Source organism: Fringilla coelebs (genome assembly GCF_963513975.1).
Source record: "Fringilla coelebs genome assembly, chromosome: 3".
In the NCBI taxonomy this organism is placed as follows: Eukaryota; Metazoa; Chordata; class Aves; order Passeriformes; family Fringillidae; genus Fringilla; species Fringilla coelebs.
In genome coordinates, this window is record NC_140030.1 from 83,926,656 (window position 1) to 83,948,981 (window position 22,326).

Consider the following 22,326-nt stretch of genomic DNA (forward strand, 5'->3'; position numbering starts at 1 on the left):
TCTGTGACAGCTGAGGACAAAATGATTCTCTGAGGGTTGCTCTGCCCTCTGAGTTAGAGGTCTCTTCTCCACCCCTGCCCTCAGGAAGCCTTGGCTGAATCTGATTCTGTCTTTATGTACAGAAATCACAGATCTACACCTGGGGTGGTCGTCAGTCAGACCGCTGGACAAAGCTGGATTTGAAAACTGAGCTGCCACGAGATACTCTTCTCTCTGTGGAGATTGTTCATGAGCTGAAAGGAGAGGTAGGAACCTACTCTCTCTCTTACCATTTTGTTACAAACAGCAGTTTCACTTAATCTCTGTACAATACTGCAGAATAAATGTTCCATCTGTGCCGGGTACAAGGTGGGTTTTTCTTGTATATGATCTTTAGAGTCACTATTTTGGATTAAGTTCCTTCTTTCTGTCCAGTCCTAGAAATATGAGCTTTCAACATTGTTTTGAAAACACTCTGGGCCTGATGTGTTGCTGTTCTAAGTGAAGCTGCATGTGACGTTGCCACCATGACTTCATGTGTCTGTGGCTCTGTGGGTACATAACTGCTCAGTAGTGACTAGAGGCTATGGGGAGAAGATCCTCGTGGTATATTTAGAGTGTAAGGTGAAAAATCCCAGCTGCCTGGAGTTTCCCTGTTCTCTTGCACTTCAGACAAGGATACTGTAGTGTGCTGGGCTTTGTGATACCTGATAAGGCACAGGTAGCTGGTGATGGCAGCCGTGGTCCTGCCCTCTCTCCCTCCCCTAAAACAGAACTGCGTATTTGAGATGCACCAGTTCTTGGAGGATGCCATGTTCCTGTATAAAGGGCAGCAGGGAATTTGTGTTTTTCTAATATCTGGAAAGGTGCCTTCTTGCTAGAAGAGATGTCCTGTCAAAAAACAGGCTATCAGTCAAAGCTGAAATATCAACAGTGTGAATAATCAATCTCTATATCGCCCTCCTTAGGGGAAAGCCCAGCGGAAAATCAGTGCCATCCACATCCTTGATGTCTTGGTGCTGAATGGCAATGATGTTCGAACGCAGCATTTCAACCAGAGGTATGTAGGTTCTGGTGAAGCTTTTTTCTGTGCATGTCTAGGAGTGACTGGGAAGCAGTGTTCAGACAAAAAGCAGAATGCTGAGCACAGACAGACAAGTGCATTCAGCTGAAACACTGCTATAAAGATGAACTGGGAATGAACCTGCTCTGAACTGAAGTACATATAGGCTTTTCCAACTGTATCTTCTCTGTGTATGAGGGCAGGTCTAGCTTCTTTATTAGTGTAGGGTGAGCCAGGCACGACTGGAGTAAACTGACCATTCTGGGAATATGAATGAGCTGAGAGAGAAGAAACAAGCCCCTCTGTTTCCTTCCTCAGGGACATAATGTCTTTGCTAATCCTGCTAGCCTGATAAATATATCAGTGTTCAACAGCATGGGGACTTAGAGAGTAAGCTATGGAGACTCATTTGTAATGGATAATAGGCAGTATCACTGGGCGCTGAACTGGGAGGGTGGAGTGAAAAGAAGTCTTGCTAGACCCATTTGCCTAGCAGTCTGCATATCCTGAGTTGTCAAATCACTTACTCTATTGAAGTTGTTCCCTACCTGCTCTGCCAAAGGCCCCGTTAACTTGCTGGGTTCTCTTTCCACGTTCATTCAGGATTCGGCTGGCAGAGAAGTTTGTCAAAGCTGTTTCTAAACCCAGCCGGCCAGATATGAACCCCATCCGGTGAGTGACACCTCCTTCCGTCAGCCTCGCTTGCTTTGGTGTCAGTGTGTTGGGGGACATGAAGGGGAGTTAAGTTTCAGGCGGAAATTCATAGTTCTGTTATGTTCTTTGGAAAGAGGCTAAAAGCTTTTTATATATTTAAGGTAAATATTGCTGCTGGAGAAGTTGTGCCCTCCTTTCACATGTCAAACAGTCACATTTTCATCATAGGTGGATTGGCTGGTGTTGATTCCAAATATGTGATTGTAGGTCTAGCACCCAGTGAGCTTAATCATTGCAAAGAATTCTGTCCTTGTCTGCCCTGAAGGGTCAGCAGCAGTACAGTGATGCTGACTGTTAGTAAATGCAGGACTGACCAGCATCTCTGAGGACAAGGCTTTAGTTACAACCCACAGGAAAGTTCCTGACAAAGGGCTTCAGCTTTGGCTGTCTCCTGGCCTTCTATTTCATTAATTCTACTGCATGTAGCGTAAGAGCACCTCTGTGAAGGCATCAGTTACGTATTATGGACAAAAAAAGCTTCTCATTCACAAGCTGAAGTGCAGCAACATCATGAAAAAATCTGGAGAAAGGGAAAGAGGATCCTCTCCTTGATGGCTTAATGAAAGGTAACGAGTGGAATGTCTGCCTAATGACAAACGGACAGTTGTAATAATGGGAGGAGCCCAAAATGCTGGGGAAGGCTGAAGGTGAAGTGAGAAGGAGAGCTGGGGAAATGGATTGTAGAGGGGTCATTTGCTGCTTTTGTAGAAAGGTGTTAAAGTGTTCTTGCTGTGCTCTTTGAAGCCTGATGCTTGTAGCAGTATGTGGGAAATGAGTGGTTGGGGTGTCCAATCAGAAGCAGTGCTTTTTTGTGTCTCAAAACAACATAACCAGTTTGATGTAATGACAGAATGAGGACTCAAAATAATCTTTACTGATTTTTTTAAAAAAAGCTCTTTTTACCTCAGGGTAGCTAACAAGTTGTTGCATCTGTGAGAATAGGAAGGGTGAAGATCAGGTTGTTTAATTTTCATGTGAGGCCAGCATGATGAGGCCGGAACATGCCTGGCACTGACCTTGGTCAATTTATCTGATGGGAAAACAAAAGCACCTGACTTTCACTGTTTTCACTTTTCTGTATTGTCAACCTGAGGTAAAAATGCACAGCTTCCTTAGCAGCAAGGATATTTATCTGCTACTTACAGCAATCCAGCCATGGGCATGCAGTGTCAGGTTTTCTCAAGCCAGGAAAAACTAGGCACTTAAGCATAAAGATAGAGGAGATAAAGAAGGGTGAACCTCCTTGAGCCTGACTACCTCATGCTGTATAAAATCAACCATTTGGCTGTAGCTGTAGCAGGACAGAAAAAGAAAAGCACAGTTTATACTTTTTTGAAATAATGTTTTTGTCTTTTCTTCCCAGAGTGAAGGAAGTATACAGATTGGAAGAAATGGACAAGATTTTTGTGAGGTAAGCGATGGCTGCAAATAAAATATCAGGGCTTGCTGAGGTTATCAGTCACTGGTGCACAGCAGTGGGAGGGGTGTTCTGATCTGTGCTAGTGGGGTCATGGAGAAAAAGAGCTGTTAGAGCTTGTGGTGGCTGCTGTTCCTGAGATGCTGCTCACTCAGAGCATCACTCTGCTGCATTCTAATGCTGTAGATATGGCCAATGCACTTCATAACAGTTGGAGTAGCAACAGTGCCTGAGTTTGGGTGCAGAAGTATCAGTGGCTTGAAAGGTCAAGAATTCACACTTGAAATAGGAACCCCATTTGGATTATTTATGGTAGCTTATCACAGATTTTTCACCACAGCAGTCAATTTGCAGCCTGATCAAGACAGGTCTGACTGGCTTCTCTGGTCCTGTGTGGAAAGGCAAAAACCCGAATTTTTCAGGGCGTGATGATTTGATCCTGTCCTGTGCAGTGCTGTCAGTGCTTGCTGTGACACTCTGGAGAAGGGGGTATGGGTAGTACCAGGTGTGTACAAGCATGGCAAAGGAAGAAACACTATCACTGCCTTCTCTCAACATTTAGGTTAGAGATGAAAGTCATCAAGAGTTCAGGGGGAATGCCGCGGCTGTCCTACACTGGCCGAGATGATCGGCATTTTGTGCCCACAGGACTCTACATCGTACGGACTATGAACGGTAGGAAGAGAGAGTCCCCACTCCCTCTCAACTTTTCTTTGTCTCTCCAAGTAAAAAGTAATGACCAGGCTTGCTCATCTTATAACTTGGTCAAAAATGAATGGCAATATTCGAATGGCTAGAGATTAAGTGTTTGCATGTAATGAGGGTAGCTTGGATTTGGGTGAGGTTTAGGGTGTTATATGTAAGTTTTTCTGTTGTGGGTTGATTAGCTATCATGGGGGTAATTCCATTTATTCACATGACTGACTACCTTCTTTTTTAATGAGATCAGGATTTTTCATCAAGATGTTTTCCCTGTTTCAAATGTCAGCTTCTAAATGGAGGGAGAAGGGATTTTTCTCAGTGAATAGCGAACAGCTTGGGAAGCAGGTTGTCTTGGGAGAAGGAAGGAAAAAGGAGTAATGGAAGGACCACAGTTATTCTTATAGATTCCTCCTCCCTACTTTTACTATATGTGTATTTCTTCTGTGATTTTCCCCCCTTTTATTTTCTACCTGATCCCTGTAACCCCTCTGCTAGATCCCTGGACGATGGCATACAGCAAAAACTTCAAGAAGAAATTCTTCTTCAACAAAATGACCAATGTAGCGACATATAACCTCCTTCCTGAAGCCATTGCACCATTTCAGTGAGTATGAGCCAGAGCTGAGGGTATCAACGGGTATGTGTCTGCCTGTGTGTGTGTGTGTGTATGCCTGGGTGTTTGGAAGGGAGCTCTGCAGGGCTGTGTCCTTGCAGTCGTTTGCAGTGCAAGTGTAGCTGGTCACCAGCAGGGTGTGCTGCAGGAGCTGGCACCTTGTCAGGCTGTCAGGAAACTGCTGATGTGGAATCATGGATTTTGCAATTAATGGCTATGAATAACGAACATGTCACAACTTTGTTCTGCTGTCTGCAGCAGACTACTGAATCTCCTGCGTGCGGAGAAGTAGAAATTGAGCCCAGCAACTGTAGTTTGCTGAATCTCTGTATTTAACATGTTTGGTTGAAAGTTGCTAATTTAAAAGCAAATCCCAGCTCATTTAGCCCAGGCTCTGGAATAACCTGTGGAAAGCTGGGAGCTTTTTTTAAACAGAGTGAGAGAGTAAAACAGTAGTTCCTTGGGAAAGGATGGAGTGGCTTGTTATTTGACAGTTATTAACATTGTTGCTGCTGAAAACTATCCCTATCTACTGAGTACTAGCCTGGGGGCTTACCCAAATACAGCAAATCCTGAGTCTGATGCCTCCGGGCTCCTGGGTAGAGATGTTCTGCACTACCACCATTACCCAGGACTGTGCCTCTGAGTAAGAACTTGACATGAAATAGCATTCCTGATTTTCTCACTTTGAACTTCCTTACCTGTCTTAGAGCAGCACTTCCAAAATCTTTAGGCCTTTCTTCATGTGGTGAATGGCAGGACAGGCTTAAAAGGAGAGGCACGTGATGCTTTTTCCCCTCATTGTGTCAGGGTGGGGTTAGTTCTGCCTATGTACTCTGAAATAGGCCAGCATAAACCTACAGGAATGGCTGAGGACGTGGAGGGAGTGCTTGTGTGGGACTCCAGAAGGGATGTGTTGTGGTTAGTGAGTACTAATATGTCTATAATTAGCCACTGACATGTGCTCTTGTCGCTGTGCTAGTACTGCTTTGTTAGAACAGAAGCATTAAATAAGCTATGAATATTAAGTGTCGGTAATTGTACAAATCTAAAGGCTGCTGTGTTGGCAGTAATTAGCAGCTCTGATTTCATTATGGCTGGGACTGTGTTGATGCAGTTAGGGAGGGCTGTGCATGATGGATGGAGTGGGAGATGGCATTGTAGGACCAGAACTCTCAGCAGCAAAGCAGGGCTCAGTTATTTCACATGAGGGGAAAGAGGGAATGATCCTAGCTGCTTTTGTGCCGTGGGAAGTGCTGTTTGTTTGCAAAGCTCTGTAGGACAGCTGTTACTGATTATAGTAGGTATGTGGTGAGGGATTAGGTTGCTGCTCCTGGCAGACTTTCTAAATTCTTCATTAAGGTCTTTCCATTGCCTGCAATGACAGTTTCATCCTCTGAGAAACTTAGGGGGAGGTAGGGTTTTTCCCTAGTGACCTGACTCCTTCCAGCAAATACTGAACTGAATTTGAGTGAAGCTAGAATTAACAAGTTTGTTTCCATGGAAATCTCTTAGGCTTGGCTGTTGCTGTACTTTGAGGGCTGTAGAGTTTGTAAGGTGAATGAATGAATGCACTGGTCTTTTCTAAGGCACCTGTTCTGAGTATTCCTGTGTGGCTCCCATAGCAAGGGCAGGTGTCTCTCGCTGGGATGGAAGTGTTTTTCTTTCCCTTCCCTGCCAAACTAATCTTGCTCTCCTCTCTGCCCACAGTGTCTGCCATTACAGCCGCCTCTTCTGGGAATGGGGGGAAGGTGTCAAAGTGCACGACTCTCAGAAAAGACAAGATCCAGAGAAGCTATCAAAGGAGACTGTTCTGTCTTTCATCCAAGCACACCACCCCTAACCCTGCTCTCTTGAGGGTGCAGGGAGGGGCTGAGCCCAGCTTGGATTCTTCAGGGACTGATGGGACTGGGAAGGCTCCACAACTTCTATCCTGATATTCTCCAGAGCTGATTTCCTGGAGATGATCGAACCAGAGGGTGGTATGCAGAAGGCACAGGACGAGGCTTTGCCCTGGTAGTGTATATAAGAGTGCAGCCCAGGTAGCACCTGGTGCCAGAGTACCTAAGGTGACTCCTGGAGCCGAGGCCTAATGTCCTTTTGTCCTGACCTACTGCATGCATGAGGCCAAGGGGCTGGCAGCTTTCTTTGCTCCTATTCAAACATTCAGCAAGGTTTGTGGAGCTCTGTATGTGCCAGAACTCCCCAGGCTTTTGCTTCTCTTGCAGTGTGGGAAGGAGCAGAGATGTTTTGATGGCAGAGCTGGGCAACAGCACATTGCTCCTGGCAGCTGTCTCCTTGGCCTTGTCAAAGGCTACACTATCCAGTGGAGGGTGTTAAGTCTTTGGCGAGCTGTGGGCAAAAGTTATATATTCTTGTTGGTGTCTCCAACGCTTCTGTTTATCAAGGCACTCAGCTAGCCACTGGCAATTCTTATGTGATGGTTCCCTGTTGGACAAAGGCCAACGCAGGTGATGAGTACAGTTCCTGGCATAGATCTGATGTGCTCACACCTCTGCAAGCTGCTGTTGTGACAAGGATTTCCCCTCTCCAGGTTAGTGACTGATGCCAAGCCAGCAGCCTGGGGCTAATTTCTGAAAATGTACCATGGTTGGTGTACGTGCTTCATGGTACTTCTGAGACCAAGGTGCTTTGATTCTTGGTACTTAACATTATTACCTAAACCTTCAGCGAGGAAAGTGGATGTGGGAGGGAAGACACAGAAAAGCTAGGATGCTGAAGTCTGTGGAAGAAATGATGGGAATGTCTAACTTAGTTAAAAAGACCCAGGGCTTCAGTAGAAAGATATCTTGACTTTAACCATGTAGGTTAATAAGTAATCCTGTCCCCTGACTATGCCCACTGGAAAGGTTACCAGACTTTGCTTTTAAAATATCAGAGTGGCTTTGAAATCCTCTGTGTCTCATTTGACTCTGGAACTGCATCTGAGGTGAAGGCACAGAGCCAGGAAACTCCTCTCAATATGGCATTTGTGTCAAGACTTCTCCATGCACTTCTGTGCTAGGCTCAAAGTTGGCTTCTGTTGCATGTTTTACCTTCACTTCTAGCTTCCATGAGACTTTGCCAAGTCTTCCACATAAATCAGAAGATAACACATAGTTGAATGCTTTGGGACAAACAGCAAGATAGTCCAATTTTTGTTTTGTTTTGTTTGTTCTTGGCTTGTTTTTAAACACAGGTTGGCAGTAGGGAGAAAAGTGATTAAGGGGTTTGTCTGAACTGTGCCTTAAGGAAAGCTATATAGTTCTATAATCTATAGCAGTTGTTTAGACTGTGTCGTCTTCTCCACATCCATGTGAATGATTTGAACAAGCCTGTACAGCAAAACATAGAAACTTTGACTTAGACACAGGTCTGTCAAAGCAGTTGAAGGACTGCAGGCTGTTAGTGCATTTTCTTGGCTGATCCGTAGACCCTCTCTGCTCTCAAACATTCGTAAAACACGTATGAAAGAAATGGTGGCTCTTCCCCCTAAACAACAAGAGGTGTGTCATTAGTAGCTTTGTCTTGGCAAAGGCACTTCCATGAGGGACAGGGAGGAATCTCTCCCAGTGGGCAATAAAGTACCTCAACCTCTGGTGTCCAGCCCTATGTACATTGGCTTTTTAAACCAACCAGCAATTTGAGTTCTGAGGACCTCTGTGGACTACCTTGAGGCTGTTCCAGTGCCAGCAACGCATGCTGCTCCCTCTGCCAGGCTCCTTTGCAGTGTTGTGTCCTCAGCTCAAGCTTTGACTCCTGCGAGCTGGCAGACAGAAGAGTGACTAGGAAGTAAACTAGGATCAGTGTAGGCCTTGGAGGATACAAAAAAACCTGATCAGTCTGCAGGCTAGTTTTTATGAATGGATATTTTGTTTACTCAGTTGTCTCTAGTTGCTCATTTTAATTTGCTTTTATTTTAATTTTTATTTTTGATGCACTGAACTTTGATTCCAAATCTCCCTTCAAGAAGGCAGGCATGAGCCACCAAGCTACTCACTTCCCTGCTGAGGGATTATGTTGGGAAGGGCAGGTGAGGAAGGTCATGCTGAAGGGAGTGTTTATGTATGTTAATTGCACAATGTATTGTTATTAGGCTTTGTATCATTTTGTGTTGACTTCTATGCTTTCATGTTCTATTACCAATACAGCCCCTTTAGTTCACAGCAGTCCTTCTTTCCTTTGCTTCCTGCACAATTTGGGCCAGCTGTGTCTGTCAGTGTGGCAACAGAGAAATGTCAGCAGAGTTAAATATTCAAGGCAGTCAATTTTAAAAGTTTTTGTGCCAAGTTTAGAGCATTGGAATGAGAGGGCATTACAGGGGACAGTCTCTGGCACTCCTGCAGCATGGTAGGCTCCTGTTCCAAAGGAAGTACATTCCAGGCCACAACAGACCAGTAACCCACTGTTGAGAGCTCACTGACCGGGGGCTTAAGTGCCTGACTTAGTCTAGGCTTACCATAGTGCAATGTGTGCCAGTAGGGAAATAATAGGATGAGAATAAAGCAGTGGCTGAGAAACAGGACAGAACAGGGAAAAAACCCCCACCAAATAAACAAAACAGGAACTTAAAAGGTCAAATTATTTTATTTAAAGCTCTACAGAAGCACTTTCATCTCTGGGGGTTGATAGTAAATTGTCTTCTGCAAGCACTGATTCTCAAAGGCACAAAATGGCTACCAAGCTCTGATGCACTGGAGAGGTAGGCAGATGATCTCACAGCCCAAGCACCCATATCTCAATGTGGATGCTCCCTGCTTGCAGAGATACCTACATCCCATCTGCTTTTGTGGATGTAGGATTCCTTTGGTCCTGGAAGTCAGGGTGGAGAACGAAGCATCTTTAGCTCAGCTCTGGGAATACACAGAATTGCAATATCTACAGATTACCTTTGCATCGAGAGCTTGGTCCCTTCAGTTTATGACTGTAACAGGAGCCAAGGTGTGTATTCCACCTGGGCTGTGCAGAAAGCACCTGTCTGTAATCACAAAGGTCCTCTTCAAAAGGGAGAATGTATTGCCTTCCTGGATCAGGCTGGATGGTCCTGATTATGTTTTGGCTAAGATGGCATCACCTTGAGCTCTGCTTGACCTGATTTCCAAGTACAAGTGTGCTGTGATTTCTGGTTTGCCTCCTGTCCTCCTCAATTTGCAGAGAAAAATCTTCCCTACAACAAGGCTTGGAGACAATAAACAAGAACAGTAATTTGAAATGCTGATCCTCACCCTTGGGGGAGGCACAATGGTGAGAGGAGGAAGAGCTCCTTGCAGGAGTCATTTGTTCAGCAGGGAGGATTCTTGAGTGCAATCACATCGTCCAGCAGGCGTAAATAAGAGCAATCAGCAATGCCATGGCCACAGCAAGGGCAGCATTCTTGCGGTTTTCCTTACGAAGCACACTCAGTTCTTTCTCTGGGAAACAAACAAAAGACTTGCCTGTGAAGGTTCTTCATGTTGCAGCTGCACTTCCTTTCAAAACTCTCTTAGAAGCACAAAGCTACCTTGGTCACAGGCAAAAATTTTGGGAGTAGTATGCAAAGCTACCAACAGGATGTGCTGAATGGGAAGTAACTACCGAAACTAGTAGGAACCCTTTCATTTGCTCTCATCCTCACACTCGTGATAGCTGTGTTTGGGAATACTTCAGTGCCAGACCAGTTCCTGTTGGCAAATGACATTGCTATAGGCCTCTACTAAGGATAGACTGTCATTAGAATAACTGCTTGTTCCCTAAGAGAATGAAGGAAACAAGAGGGCAGAGAGCTATTTCTACTATCTTCTAGATGTAACAGCCTGGTAGCTCTTTCTAGTGCTAAAATTTAAATACAACTGTAGCCACCTTTGAATGCTGCAGAATCTGTGTTTCCTTACACCTCAGAAGGATCAGTGTGGAAAAGGTTTGAACCTGGACACTCTTATTCTGTTCAGGTCTGAAGCCTTTTAGAGATGGTAAACCTTCTCCCTGGTTTACCTAAGAACTACAGATGCAGAGAGAGGAAGACAAGTCCATCTTCAAGTATGGACTCTTGCCAATCTCCATTTCTCTTTGGTTCCCTTTACCAAAGATGAGAACCCCATTCTTACTAATTCTGTTCCACAAAACTTTGCTGGCTGGTACAGGCAAGCAGTGAGGCCTCCAGCCTTACAGACTGCAAGGCCAAACAGCACTAAGTGTGTGGCAGGCAAGATTGGCTGTGCACTGTCCAGAGACAGACTGCTTTTGTTGCCTGAGTTCATCTGCAGAGACTGCACAAGTTACTGTCTCTACAGTTTGCACAAGCAGCCTCCAGCAGTTCCCCAAGTGGTGTTGGTAATCAAAAGAGACTTTTAGCTGTTCTTTCTGCCCCATTCTTCATCTAATACAAGCATTCTCATGCAGCCACAGAGTAATCTGCTTGAATCTGCAAGACCACAAAGGAAGTGATGGGGTCACATAAGCTCATGCACAGCAGTGCCAACTTAAACTGATGCTGACAAAGATTTAGTCAAGAGGCCAAAGCAGTGATGTCACCATTAGGTGAGGCTGTTGCTGCTGCCTGAGCTGCTGTCAGACTGCTCTGCTGATGCCACCAGGGATGACTGACTGCTGGCTGGTAAAAGGGTGGCAGCAATTTTCAGTCTTCTGCTGTCTCTAGTGGTAGGCCCTTAGGGAACAGCTTTCAGTCTGTTTAAATTAACTGTTACTCTTCTGGAAACAGTCCTCTAGCATGAGCTATAATTACAAATTTGCTGGCCATACCCCAGCTTTCAACCCTCTAGACCCAAAAGAATACTTGTGCCTCTTTCCTTTGTGTGACCTCTGCTGCTTGCACAGCTGCAGAGTACTGCCAAGCAGGTAACACCCTGATCAGTACCAGGAGCCTGAAGATGTACAAAGCAGCATCTCTAGTGGAATGGAAGTCCTGTCAAGTATGGTATCTCAGACTTCCATTCTAAGTGCCTATAGCAGGACTTGCACCAAGAAAGACCCTGGCCCTCTAGAAGTGCAGGCAGCACATCAGTGTGAATCACTATGCTCTTGTGCTGAGTGGCCTCATAAATTTATGCAGTCAGAACCTTCCCCAAGGAAGGTATATTTTGCTACACTTCTGAAAGCACTCACCTTCTTGCCTAGCTTCCACTAGGGAAAAAAAAAAAACTTTAGGGAAAGGGATGTTAAAAGCTACTTGAGCCAATCTGTTAGTTATGATTACCTAAAGACTGGTAATTTGGGGTATGTGGAGGGGGACATTTTCTCCCTTTCATTAGCTGATGCTTATTTTTTTCCCTATGGAAGTACAGCTCAAGTAGGAGGATGCAGACTCCTATTATAATATGCTGACTACATTTCCATTAGTCTAGCTTCCTTTGGTTGAAGCTAAATTCAAAGGCAGAAGTCAGAGGTAGCAGGAGCTTGAAGACAAAGCTAAGCTGCAGCACTGATCCCATCCTGCCCAGAGGGACCATTTTTAATGAAGCTCTTACCATAGTTGTCAGCTTTGGTCATTAGTAAGTTTCGCTCTCTCTCCAGTGACTTTCTGTAATGAGAAGAGGAGTTCATTACCTGCGAGGCAGAATACAGCCTATTTCTTTGCTTACATGATGGAAGAGAGACTGTCCACTGCTGGGGATATCTGCTCAGAGGATGAGCCCCTCACCCCTCCTTGTTGGAAGGGTGACAGTTTAGAAGTACCCAGTTGTGCAAGAGAAGAGATGCAGCATTTTCATTTTAGATTATTTTTTCCTTCCCCTAAATTGCTTCCTATCTCTCCTTTCAGGAGAGCAGTGTAGGCAAACAGCTAGAAAGGGCTCTTGGGTCATTTCCCTACTCCAGTTCCCCCTAGGTGAGGCAGGAAGTTCTCAAACACCTATGGGATGGGGCAGGGTCCTTATGTGCTCTCTGGAGGATCCTTCCCCCCCACCACATTGGGGTTAGTGCTGGAACAGTAATTCTTCTCAGCATTTGAATCTGGGATCCCTTTGTCAGAGGTATCCAATTTATAGAAATTGGTGAACTCAAGGAAACAAGCCGAATCCAAGCCCAGTACTAATGAGTTAAACAACCTGTCATTAGACTGAAGACTCATAATAACAGAAAAGACTAAGTTAGGCCAACCCAACCCTTGTATTAAATTGCACAAGATGATTAATTAATATACAGATTAAAATATAAACCCAAAATAAAATTCCTCAAAGCAGCAGTGTTTCCATTATGGCAGTGAGGACACAGTCCTTTCAGACTCTGCATATAAATAAACATGCACTAACAAATTATCTCCTGATTCAGAGAAGGCAGAAAGTGTAACAGAGTTTGTTCCCCTTGGGGCATAGCAAGAACAACCTGTAGGAGGGAAGAGATCCAAATCTATGTGTACAGCTAGTTTAGTGTAACAGAGTGCAAGAAAGCAAGCTACATCAGGAGCAGCAGGGGCAGAAAAGGCTCTAGAAGAAAACTGGATGGAGAGCAGGCAGGAGGAAGTGAGAAGACAGATTTACCAACATGACTGAGCTGCTACTTAGAAATTTGCCTTACGAAGAGAGTCAAGGGAAGAAGCTTTGAGAAAGAAACATGAAGAAACCATGACAACTGAACTTCAAAGTGGAAAAGCCGAGCTCCTCTTTGTGTGCTATACATTGAATCGATAATTTTGATCACGCTACCTTCCCTCCAGGGTTTTTCAAAGGGTCTGGAATAGGACAATGGAAGTTCTGTTTCTATTTCCATACAAGCTGTAAAACTCATAGAAGGCCCCAAGGATCTTAATTCATAATTCTTTGCTCTAGGCCCTATAGGACCACTCCCTGGGCCGATGACTGAGCTTCCCAGACTTTTTTTGCTTGGAGCAGAGCAGTAGGATGCTAGTGACTGAAAAAATGTCCTCAAGCAGAGAGATTTGAAATTAACTGGGACATCTAAAATCCCTTGCTTCACACTCAAGAGAAACAGCAGGTTCCCCCTTATGTCTACTACAAAATCCAGTCCAAAGTCCTTGTTTGAGTCCCAGCTCTAGAAGCCAACAACTGCTGCCTCTATGGCAGACACAGATTTCAGGGGAATTGTCCCTCTTAGCATTCCCAAGAAAAGCCAGTGCATTAATTCATCCCTACATCCAGACACATTAGCAACACAGGCATAGATATTTTCCCTCAGCTGCTTTTGCAGCTGGATCCCAGCCTGGTTTGGCCCTCAGTAGTAGTTGCTGCACATCTCCCTGATTGAACCCGGGTGGCTTCAGCAAGGCTTGAGCAGCAGCATGCAGAAAAGCTTTGCCAAACTCAGAGCAGGTTCCTAACAGGCCAGGAGCCAGGCCTGCAAATGAACTGGCAAGTTTCAGGCACTACTTGTCTGGTTGTGGCACAGGTTGGAGTCAGGCTGTTAATAAGATACAGCTCTCTCTCTATATCACTGCACTTCTCACAGAAGCAAGTTCCCCAAGAAAGCTCCAAGCCATGGGAAGAGAGTCTTGTCATGGGGAAATCACACATTCCCACCCCTTCAAGAGCCCTTGCTTGGTCCTTCAGCAGGATGGCAGCTAAGCTGAAGTGCACACACACTGCTGTGTAAGGAGCTGGTCAGCAATACCTTCCTTCGGGGCTGAGTTTCTCCCTGCGCAGCTTGAGGTCCACCTCTTCCATGCTCTGTCTGCAGCGTGCCAGCTTCTCCTCCAATCCATCAATCTGAAAAACACCACACCAGTCACCATCATTTCTTCTCCCAGCTTACAAGCCCATTCAGATGGTGGCAGTTCAGCTACTATTCCTCCCCAGATCAAGGGAAGAATCCCAGATCTGTGTAGAGACCCAGCACAGAGGGCTCATCATTTCCCAGCTCAGCCTGTATTCTAACGCAGACAAGTGTAACATCTTCACCCCAGACAAAGCCAAACCAGTCCTGACATTGCCTATTGTGTGGCTGGCCAGCACCCTTTTGCTAGGACCTGATCCTGTTCCAGCCTGCTCTAGTTTCTTTGCATTTCAACAAGGAAAGGTGTGATCTTAGGTATCTTTATGCAATTAGAGGATTAAAAGAGAGACACTGGCCTAAACCAAAGCCTGAGGGACAGGGTCTTATTTTAGCACTGTGAATGGACGTAGAAATCTACAAAGCTGTCTGGTTGGGTGAAGAGGGCACAAAGGGATACCTCCAGTCTCTTTTACCCAACTAAATCTACAACAGCAACAGGAGTCTGCACAGTATGGTCAAGAGAGCATTCGCCACTGCCTCCTTCAACCTGTACCAAGTGTTGACAGCAACAAGTTTCAGTGCAGAAAACCACTGGTTATCTCCTTGTGTCTCTTGATCAAGTATCCCAACAGCCACCCCTGTGTCTTCCTGTGGAGGGGAATAACCACAGCTAGACACAGGAGGGTTAGTTTCCTTGGATGCAAACAGACTGCCCAGGAGAGAATCCTACCATGGACAACAGTTCTGGGAATCATTCCTCTCTTCTGCCTGGCAACCACAGCACAGGTATCTCAAGGAAAACTTTGCCTTTCAAGCTTGCTTCCAGCAAGGAAACAGTGGGACTAATCAGACAACATGAACACAACAACCTAGCCTGAAAGAAAACAGCCTCGGTGCACTAAGGTGGCAGTGACCTCTCTTTTGAGCTACTTAGTGCAACATTCCTGCTGTGCCTGGTTCTCCAGGGAAGGCCAAGGCTGGCAGCACGGCCTCCCTGTGGTGGGAGCTTTCACACACTGGACGCTAAGAGGCAGCACGCTCCTGGGTAAAGGTGGAATGAGCTGCCTGGACACCAGCCTCAGAAGCAGCCCAGAGCACAAACAAACTCATAAACAGTAATAAGGGAAACAAAATCAAAGGTAGTGATCCCTAATTATTGCTGCTTTGGGATCAGCTCTGTTCTGATCAGCTCCTGTTAATGAGCTCATTAACAATCTCACACCTTCTGCTCAGGAAAAGCAGGCAAGCATTATAACTAAGCAGGACTGGAGAGAGGAGGCTTGATATAAAGCAGACCATGAAAAGAAGTTTAACCAGTCAGTTAAATAGTCTGGAAGGAGCACAGCAGAGCTGGGGAGAGGGACATTATAAGAAGGCTCAAATAAATCTTTGATTTGCAATTTCAAAGTCCTGGGCTACTAGGCAACTCTGGCAGTGCTCAAGATGCCAAACTCCTCAGAAGCACATGCACAGCTTCCTGAGCCCAAGGGGAGCACCAAGGCATGTCACCTGATCCCAAAGCTCAGGGAATAGCACTTCTGTGTTTGGCAATGCTTAGGTTTGCCTGGAAGAGGATAATTGTCCTCTTCAATTTCCACCTGTGCCAGTTAAGAATGTTAACTGTCGCTGCTCATCGCCATGTCATGCACTACAACTCAGCACGATGCATTGCCCCAGTCTGCTTCAGGGCCAAGAAAGGACTTCACCCAGGCCAGCTCTGACCACACTTATCAGCAAGTTACTTTAATAGCACAGTGTGGTACAGCAGAGGTGGGGTGTTGGTCCAGTGAAATTTAAGAATTATCATCTCCCTCACCAGCTCCTACCATTTGCAAATGGCTGTTTCTGCTCCTTTAGCTGTTGGAAACCCTTATGTGCACACACAGGGAAAGATGCTTCAGCATGTGTTACCTGGCTTCTCCTTAGCCTGTTAAATTATTACAGTGCACCATGGCTTCTCTGGAAATATATTTAAAAATAATGCTAAATAATACATTAAAGAATTAATGAGAGCTTTACTTAGTCAGCTGCCAACCCCCCACTAAATTATCCATGCTACTGCACTCCAATCCTCTCCTCCATGCCTGCTCCTCCTAGCTGGCAGTTCTCTCACTAGTATATTCTCTGCCCATACTTCCCTCATTTCATGAGACTTAACAAGAGTATATTCTGCCCAACTTTGTCAGTGCTTTCACTTTCTGCTGACTAAAAATCTCCAGATTCCACATAATACTTTAAAGTTTCAACTGGTTTTACTGCTCTTAAATCAAAACCCAAGTTTGGGTCCCCTGCTGGAGAGCAATAATTTGCTAATAAACCACATGCCCCAGAACTGCACCATCAGCTGTGCTGAGCTGGGGGCATAAGGGATAAAAAATAACCAGAGGGAAAAAAAAGAAAAAGCAAGGAAGGAGGAACAGATTGCTGAATGAACAAAATACTTTTCTTTCAGAATCTCACTACTTCTTCTAGCTAGCGTGGGTTATTAGGGGTTATAAGGAGGGACAAGAGTGGGGATTCACAGATGTTATCCATTCACTGTGCCTCAGTTTCCCCACTTATAAATTCTGCCTCTGCTCTGAAGGCAGCTCATTTGAATAAGAAGCCTCAGACACTGACCCAAACTATGGGCAGAGCACTATCTTGATATGTCAATGCCATTGCCTTGCTTGGCATTTAGGATCTGCTCCTGCAAGCAAGGAGTCTCTTGGCAACTCAGCCATCCAAGTAACTTTTCACTGCAGAACAAAAGAAAGAGAGAAAAGAAAATAAGCACAAGGAAAAAAAATCAGAGTAATACCTGGAAACTACTGATTGCTCTCTGGGCTGCTAAGGAAACTCCTGTGGGGGGCTGTAGTCTGTAAAGTTGTAGCACAAGAAATCTGTGCTACAATTCCCTGTGCCATAATCTGTGCCATAATTCCCTGCTACAGCTAGTCCTCCAGGAGAGCAATCCTAGAAGCAGGCACTCACCTGAACTTGCTGTGGATGGAAAGCTTTCCCTCCTACTAAATAATACATGAGGTTAGTTGGGGTACATACCTGGGCACACTAGAAGCCCAGAGGAAAACAAGGAGCCAAGCTCGCTTAGCTGAACCACCCTTGCACGTCAAACTGCCTTATCTCTTTAGTGGCAATCTCAGCACACTGCCTCCTAAGGTGCAAAGATGAACCTTTCCTCCTCTTAGCTCTCCTCAAAGGGGATCCTTTGGGATGGAGCTGGAATGTAGCAAGCAGAAAGTTCACATGACAGCTCCTCAGGTTCACACAGAGGATTGCAGGGACACAGGACTTTATTCACAGCAACATCTTTAAGTCATTCCAGTTGAAAAGAGGGAGTGAAACATGTGCTTCATCAGATTTGGGCACACAGAGCTGCCCTTCCGAAGCTCCTCAGGAGACACTCCAGAAAGTCAAGTCCCAGCAGCTTTGGATGCACACAGGGATCTAAGACCAGATGCCTCCTTTGCTCCACAGGTATGACAAGGCATCCAGCTATTTTTGCTGAATTCTGGCAACACTTGCTCATAATCTGGAAACCTTTTCACACTAGGGAGACCTGGAATGGATTTCAATCCAAACTGACTTACATGCTTATTACAGATTCCATTTGTTGGGACCATCTTGGGCAGAGAGCCCAAAATGGCTCACATAAAGACAGAGACAAAGAGAGAAGTGAAAAAGAAGCAGGTTTGCTTATAGAATTGAGCTGGATCCCATTTAATACATTTTGTAGCGAATTAATGAAAGCTTTCTTTCCAGCAGAAAGGTTAGAAGCGCTTTTCAAGAACTGGCATTCACCCTCCGCTTTTATGAATTCCCTAATTAAGATACTGGCAAAGAGCCATATCACACATACGTCGACATCCAACAGCATTAGGTAATGAGGTTTTCATCTTCTGACCCTCATAAAACAGATCAAAGCCATCTCAAAAGGTGGGGGCAAAGAAAAAACCCCTTCCCTGAGCAGTCTCTACATGCCTTGTCACCTGCCAGCACACTTGAGCTGTTCTTTCACAGAAGAATTAATGGTTCCTGCATCCACAAATTTGGCTGGATTATTAAAATCAGTCCAGCAGAGATGAATTTTGTTTAAATTGAAGTGCTAACTTGCTGTTCATGGACACACTTCCATTTTCTCCATGCTCTTGGAATCATTTTGCATGCTGGAAAATCATTTCACAGACATGCCACCCACAGCATGCTTGGAAATATTTACCAGACAAGCTATTCACAGCAGAGGATGATCCACCAGCAAAGATGGCTCCTACAGAACAACCCTCTGTGCTGCTAAAGGAGGCAAGGCTGGATCCTCCCTCCACCTCCTTCTTCAGCTTTGCAGGGACCATCTCATTAGTCAGCACATCCTGCCTCAGCGCAGACCAGCACTTTGCAGGACCGCACACAGACGTGACCACAGAGCACGCAAGCCACATTTTCAAAAACTTCTGCAAGAACATCTTCACTGAGCATGAACTGTCGGCCTTTTCCCTATTCTTTATGTTCCTCCACAGACACTGATCAGCCATTGCCCTGACAGAAGCAGCAACACATGTAACAATACTTTATAGAAGCGCACACCTGACATTTTGCTGCACTGCCTTTAATTTAATGCACTTTTCTGCTTCTCTGATATTTTTATTTTCAGTTGTTGCCTGAGCCACAAGTATATTTTTAGTGGTTACAATATCCTTTGGCAAGAAGTTTCACAGCAGGTTATGGGAGGAACCAACCCCTCCTGTTTGTTCTGAGCTTGTCAGCTGCTGGTTTCATTTGATAGCTCTAACTTTGTATTGACAGTGTATGTTCATTCTTTGTTTAAAGCTACAAATAGCATGCAGAGGGTCCCTTGCAGTCCTATTTTCCAGCTTAAAAGGACCCAGAATGCTTGGTAGTTTCTTGCATAAAGTTCTCCACACCTTTGGTCATCCGTGTCCCTCTCTTGAGTTAATTCCATTTTCACTATTTTGGTACAAAATGGACCAGTCTTGCCAGTTTCATTTTCCTGATGAGTTTCCTGAAGCAAGTCCTATGCAGCTCAGCATTGTCAATAGGGCTGCCTGTCAAAAGACTAGAGCTATATGAAAGAAGCGGCACGAATTTAAACCAACACAACATTATGAAGACCCATTTATATCTATTTAAACCAGATCATATCAATTACATCTGCAATTTGTAAGTGCAAGCTAATCTGATAGGTGTCCATATAGAAAATTGCATTCATTTAGCATCATGACTTCAGTTAAACAAGCATGACTCTGCCTAGATGAGGCCTTTCAAAGCTAGTCATGCATCACGCCATATTAAGACTCATTTGAAAAGTTTTCTTTACAATTTTAACAGCTCAGAAGGTAATACTGAACAGAGTAATTTTAACTTATGAATCAAGTATTGTGGTTGTCATGCAAACTGAAACACAACCCTCTCTTCCTCTGGCTTAAAGGCTTTTTTTTTTTCTTCCTCCCTAACCTCTCTTCAGTAGTGTTCTCATCACTGCAAGTGGAAAGAATTTTATCTTGTGTTTTTGCACAGAGATTTTTACTTGTAACACACCAAAAAGAATAGTTCTACAATCCTTTCAAAACCAGTATGTTCCATCCTGAAAACTTCTAAAAAAACCCCCAAAACTTAATCTAAAGCTACTACAAGTCGTCAAACACTTTCCAGGTCAAATTTTCTGTGGCAGCTAAAATCAGTCCCTTTTCATTCTGTGAACAGCAGGTCCCTAACAGGCTGAGCTATTTTTCCACCTCTTTTTTTGTAAGGTAGACCCTACCATCTCAACACTTCTTGTCTACCACTTCTCAAGCCACAACTACAAAAAAAAAAAAAAAAAAAAAAAAAAAAAAAAAAAAAAAAAAAAAAAAAAATATCACTGTTCAATTCTCTCTGGTAGACTCACCAAAGGAAGCCTGGGCAGTCAGCACAGCCCTCTGGACTCCCTTTGGTGGTTATATTTGGGTTAGAGTGCCCAGAAGTGTGTTTCTCTAATGAAAGCCTAACCAATGAAACACACCAGATAATCATAAATCAAACTCCCATTCCACACAGCAGGATGAGAGGGGGGTCTCATCAATATATATAAATATCTTAAAGGTGGGTGTGAAGAGCTTGGTGCCAAACTCTTTTCAGTGGTGCCCAGTGACAGGAGGAGGAGCAATGCCTGTAAACTAAAACACAGGAAGTTCCACCTCAATGTGAGGAAATAACCTTTTTACACTGAAACAGACCACTGGAACAGGCTGCTCCAGCAGGCTGTGGGGTTTCCCCCTCTGGAGACATTCAAAATCTACCTAGTCACATTCCTGTGTGATCTGCTCTAAGTGACCCTGCCCTGGCATGGAGATTGGATGAGATGATATCCAGAGGGCCTTTCCAGCACTAAGGATTCTGTGACACTCACCTTTATGTTACTAGCTGGTGACACCAATATGACATGCCCTGCCATTTCCCTAGCCTTTCCATTCTGGTTACCTTGATCTGTTGAGCATGTGCTCACCTGAAAACCCTTCAGGGCAAAGAGGTGAACAGTGAGATTCACTGAATGAATTCTGCCTGATTTCAGCCATTTGTGAGGAACACTCAGGATTTACTGTCCCCACAGTATCCAAACCCACAGAACTTATCTCAAACCGACTTGAGTCCAGACAGCACTGTTCAGTGCAGGAGCCAGAACGACAAATGCTTCAGAGAGTTCTTAACTAACATAACTCAGGTTGTTTACAGAAAGACAGAGCTTCGATAGAGCTTACCAGCAGCCCTCCTGCCACCCAGGAGATCACAGTATCACAGAATGGGTAAGATTTGAAGGGACCATAGTGGCTCATCTGCTTTAACCTCTCTGCCCAAGAAGAGCCATCCACAAGCACATGGCACAGACGCAATCTCCAGTGAGGGAGAGAGACAAAACACCCAAGCACAACGAAAAGGCATCCTTAGAAGGAAGACATACTCTTAAAACCCAGCCTTTCCCCTTTCTCCTCGCTGTGATTACAGGCCCCTCACATGCTAGTTTACCACTGGGCTCCCCTCAAGAAGCAGCAGCAGCAGTACCCAGCTGGCTTCCAGCGCCGCACGCACAGAACGGGCTGGTGACACGGCCCGCCGCAGCACACCCACGGGCACTCACACCCCCACGGCCCCTCACGGCACTGGCTCAAGGGCTCGGCGAGAGCAAGGACACCGCACGCCGTCGCTCAAGGCGGGAGTAAGGACATGGCTCCGAGCCCCCCGCCAGCCCGGCCGCCGCTCCCCCCCTCACCTCCCGAGCCACGCTCGGCCCCGCTCGCCGCCTGCCCATGGTCCGGCCCCGCCCGCCGCGCATGCGCAGGGGCGCCCCGCGCGCCGCCGCCTTGGTGCGGGGCCGCGCCGCGCTGGGCTGGGCGGGTGCTATGTTGGGGAGGGCGCCGCTGCCTGCCCGCGTCCATGGAGCCGCTGGTCTTGGGGCTGGGTCTGGCCCTGCGAGCCCGCTCGGCGTGGCTCCGACACAGCCGAGGGCGAGCGGCAGCCAGAGCGGCGCCTCCCGCGTTGTGCCCCTGCTGGCCGCATCCTGCTCTGCCCTCTCTAGTGGTAGCGGGTGAGGGATGGCTGCGGGAGGACCAGCAGGCCGGGAAGGCTGGGAAGCTGATGGGGGACTTCTTGGTCATGCCTGGTCCTGCCTCTCCGCCCCTCAGGGACCCCGGCTCCCTCGGGTGCTGTCTGGGCAGATCCGAAATGATTAGTTGGTTTTCGCGCAAGTGGAGCCAGCGCATTCCTGGGCACTCCAGACCAGGGCTTGTAGTGCCGGGGATCCCGCAGGAAGATGGCTACCTCAGAAGCGCCAGGCAAACCCAGAGCGGCTGCTTTGTGGCTTGTTGGGACAAACGAGAATGTTTTAGGACATCAGGAGGGATTTCTTCACTGAAAGGGTTGTCAAACATTGGAACAGGTTGCCCACGGAGGTGGTGATGTCACCATCCCTGGAGGTGTTTAGGAAAAGATGATGTGGAACATGGTGTCGTGGTGGTATTTCATCACAGGTTGGACTCAGAGGTCTTTTCCAACCTAATTGATTCGGTGATTGTCTTATTCAGATTGTCCTTGTGGTCTCCTACTCAAAAGCTAGTGTTATGCTAAAGCAGCTGAGGAGAAGCTGGCTGTGTGATCTATCTGGAAATAGCACTTTGTGCATACCAG

The 22,326-nt window shown here is 45.8% G+C and overlaps 2 protein-coding genes across 2 annotated transcripts in view; one reads left to right on the forward strand and one right to left on the reverse strand.

The window, feature by feature from the left end:
* CMTR1 (cap methyltransferase 1) overlaps window positions 1-8,698 on the forward strand; it is a 26,537-nt gene extending 17,839 nt beyond the window's left edge. The window contains exons 18-24 of the mRNA XM_084203002.1: window positions 123-245; window positions 948-1,039; window positions 1,646-1,714; window positions 3,120-3,167; window positions 3,736-3,848; window positions 4,371-4,479; window positions 6,199-8,698. Coding sequence (XP_084059128.1) covers window positions 123-245; window positions 948-1,039; window positions 1,646-1,714; window positions 3,120-3,167; window positions 3,736-3,848; window positions 4,371-4,479; window positions 6,199-6,331 — 687 coding nt within the window. The 3' untranslated portion in view covers window positions 6,332-8,698. The remainder of the gene's footprint in view (window positions 1-122; window positions 246-947; window positions 1,040-1,645; window positions 1,715-3,119; window positions 3,168-3,735; window positions 3,849-4,370; window positions 4,480-6,198) is intronic.
* Window positions 8,696-21,463, reverse strand: CCDC167 (coiled-coil domain containing 167). The gene is made up of 4 exons (XM_084203004.1): window positions 21,413-21,463; window positions 14,050-14,144; window positions 11,952-12,004; window positions 8,696-9,899 (listed from the first exon to the last, which is right to left on the reverse strand). Exons 1-4 carry the CDS (start codon window positions 21,449-21,451, stop codon window positions 9,796-9,798), a joined length of 291 nt encoding a protein of 96 aa, XP_084059130.1. The 5' UTR covers window positions 21,452-21,463; the 3' UTR covers window positions 8,696-9,795.
* Between the last annotated feature and the right edge of the window lie 863 nt (window positions 21,464-22,326).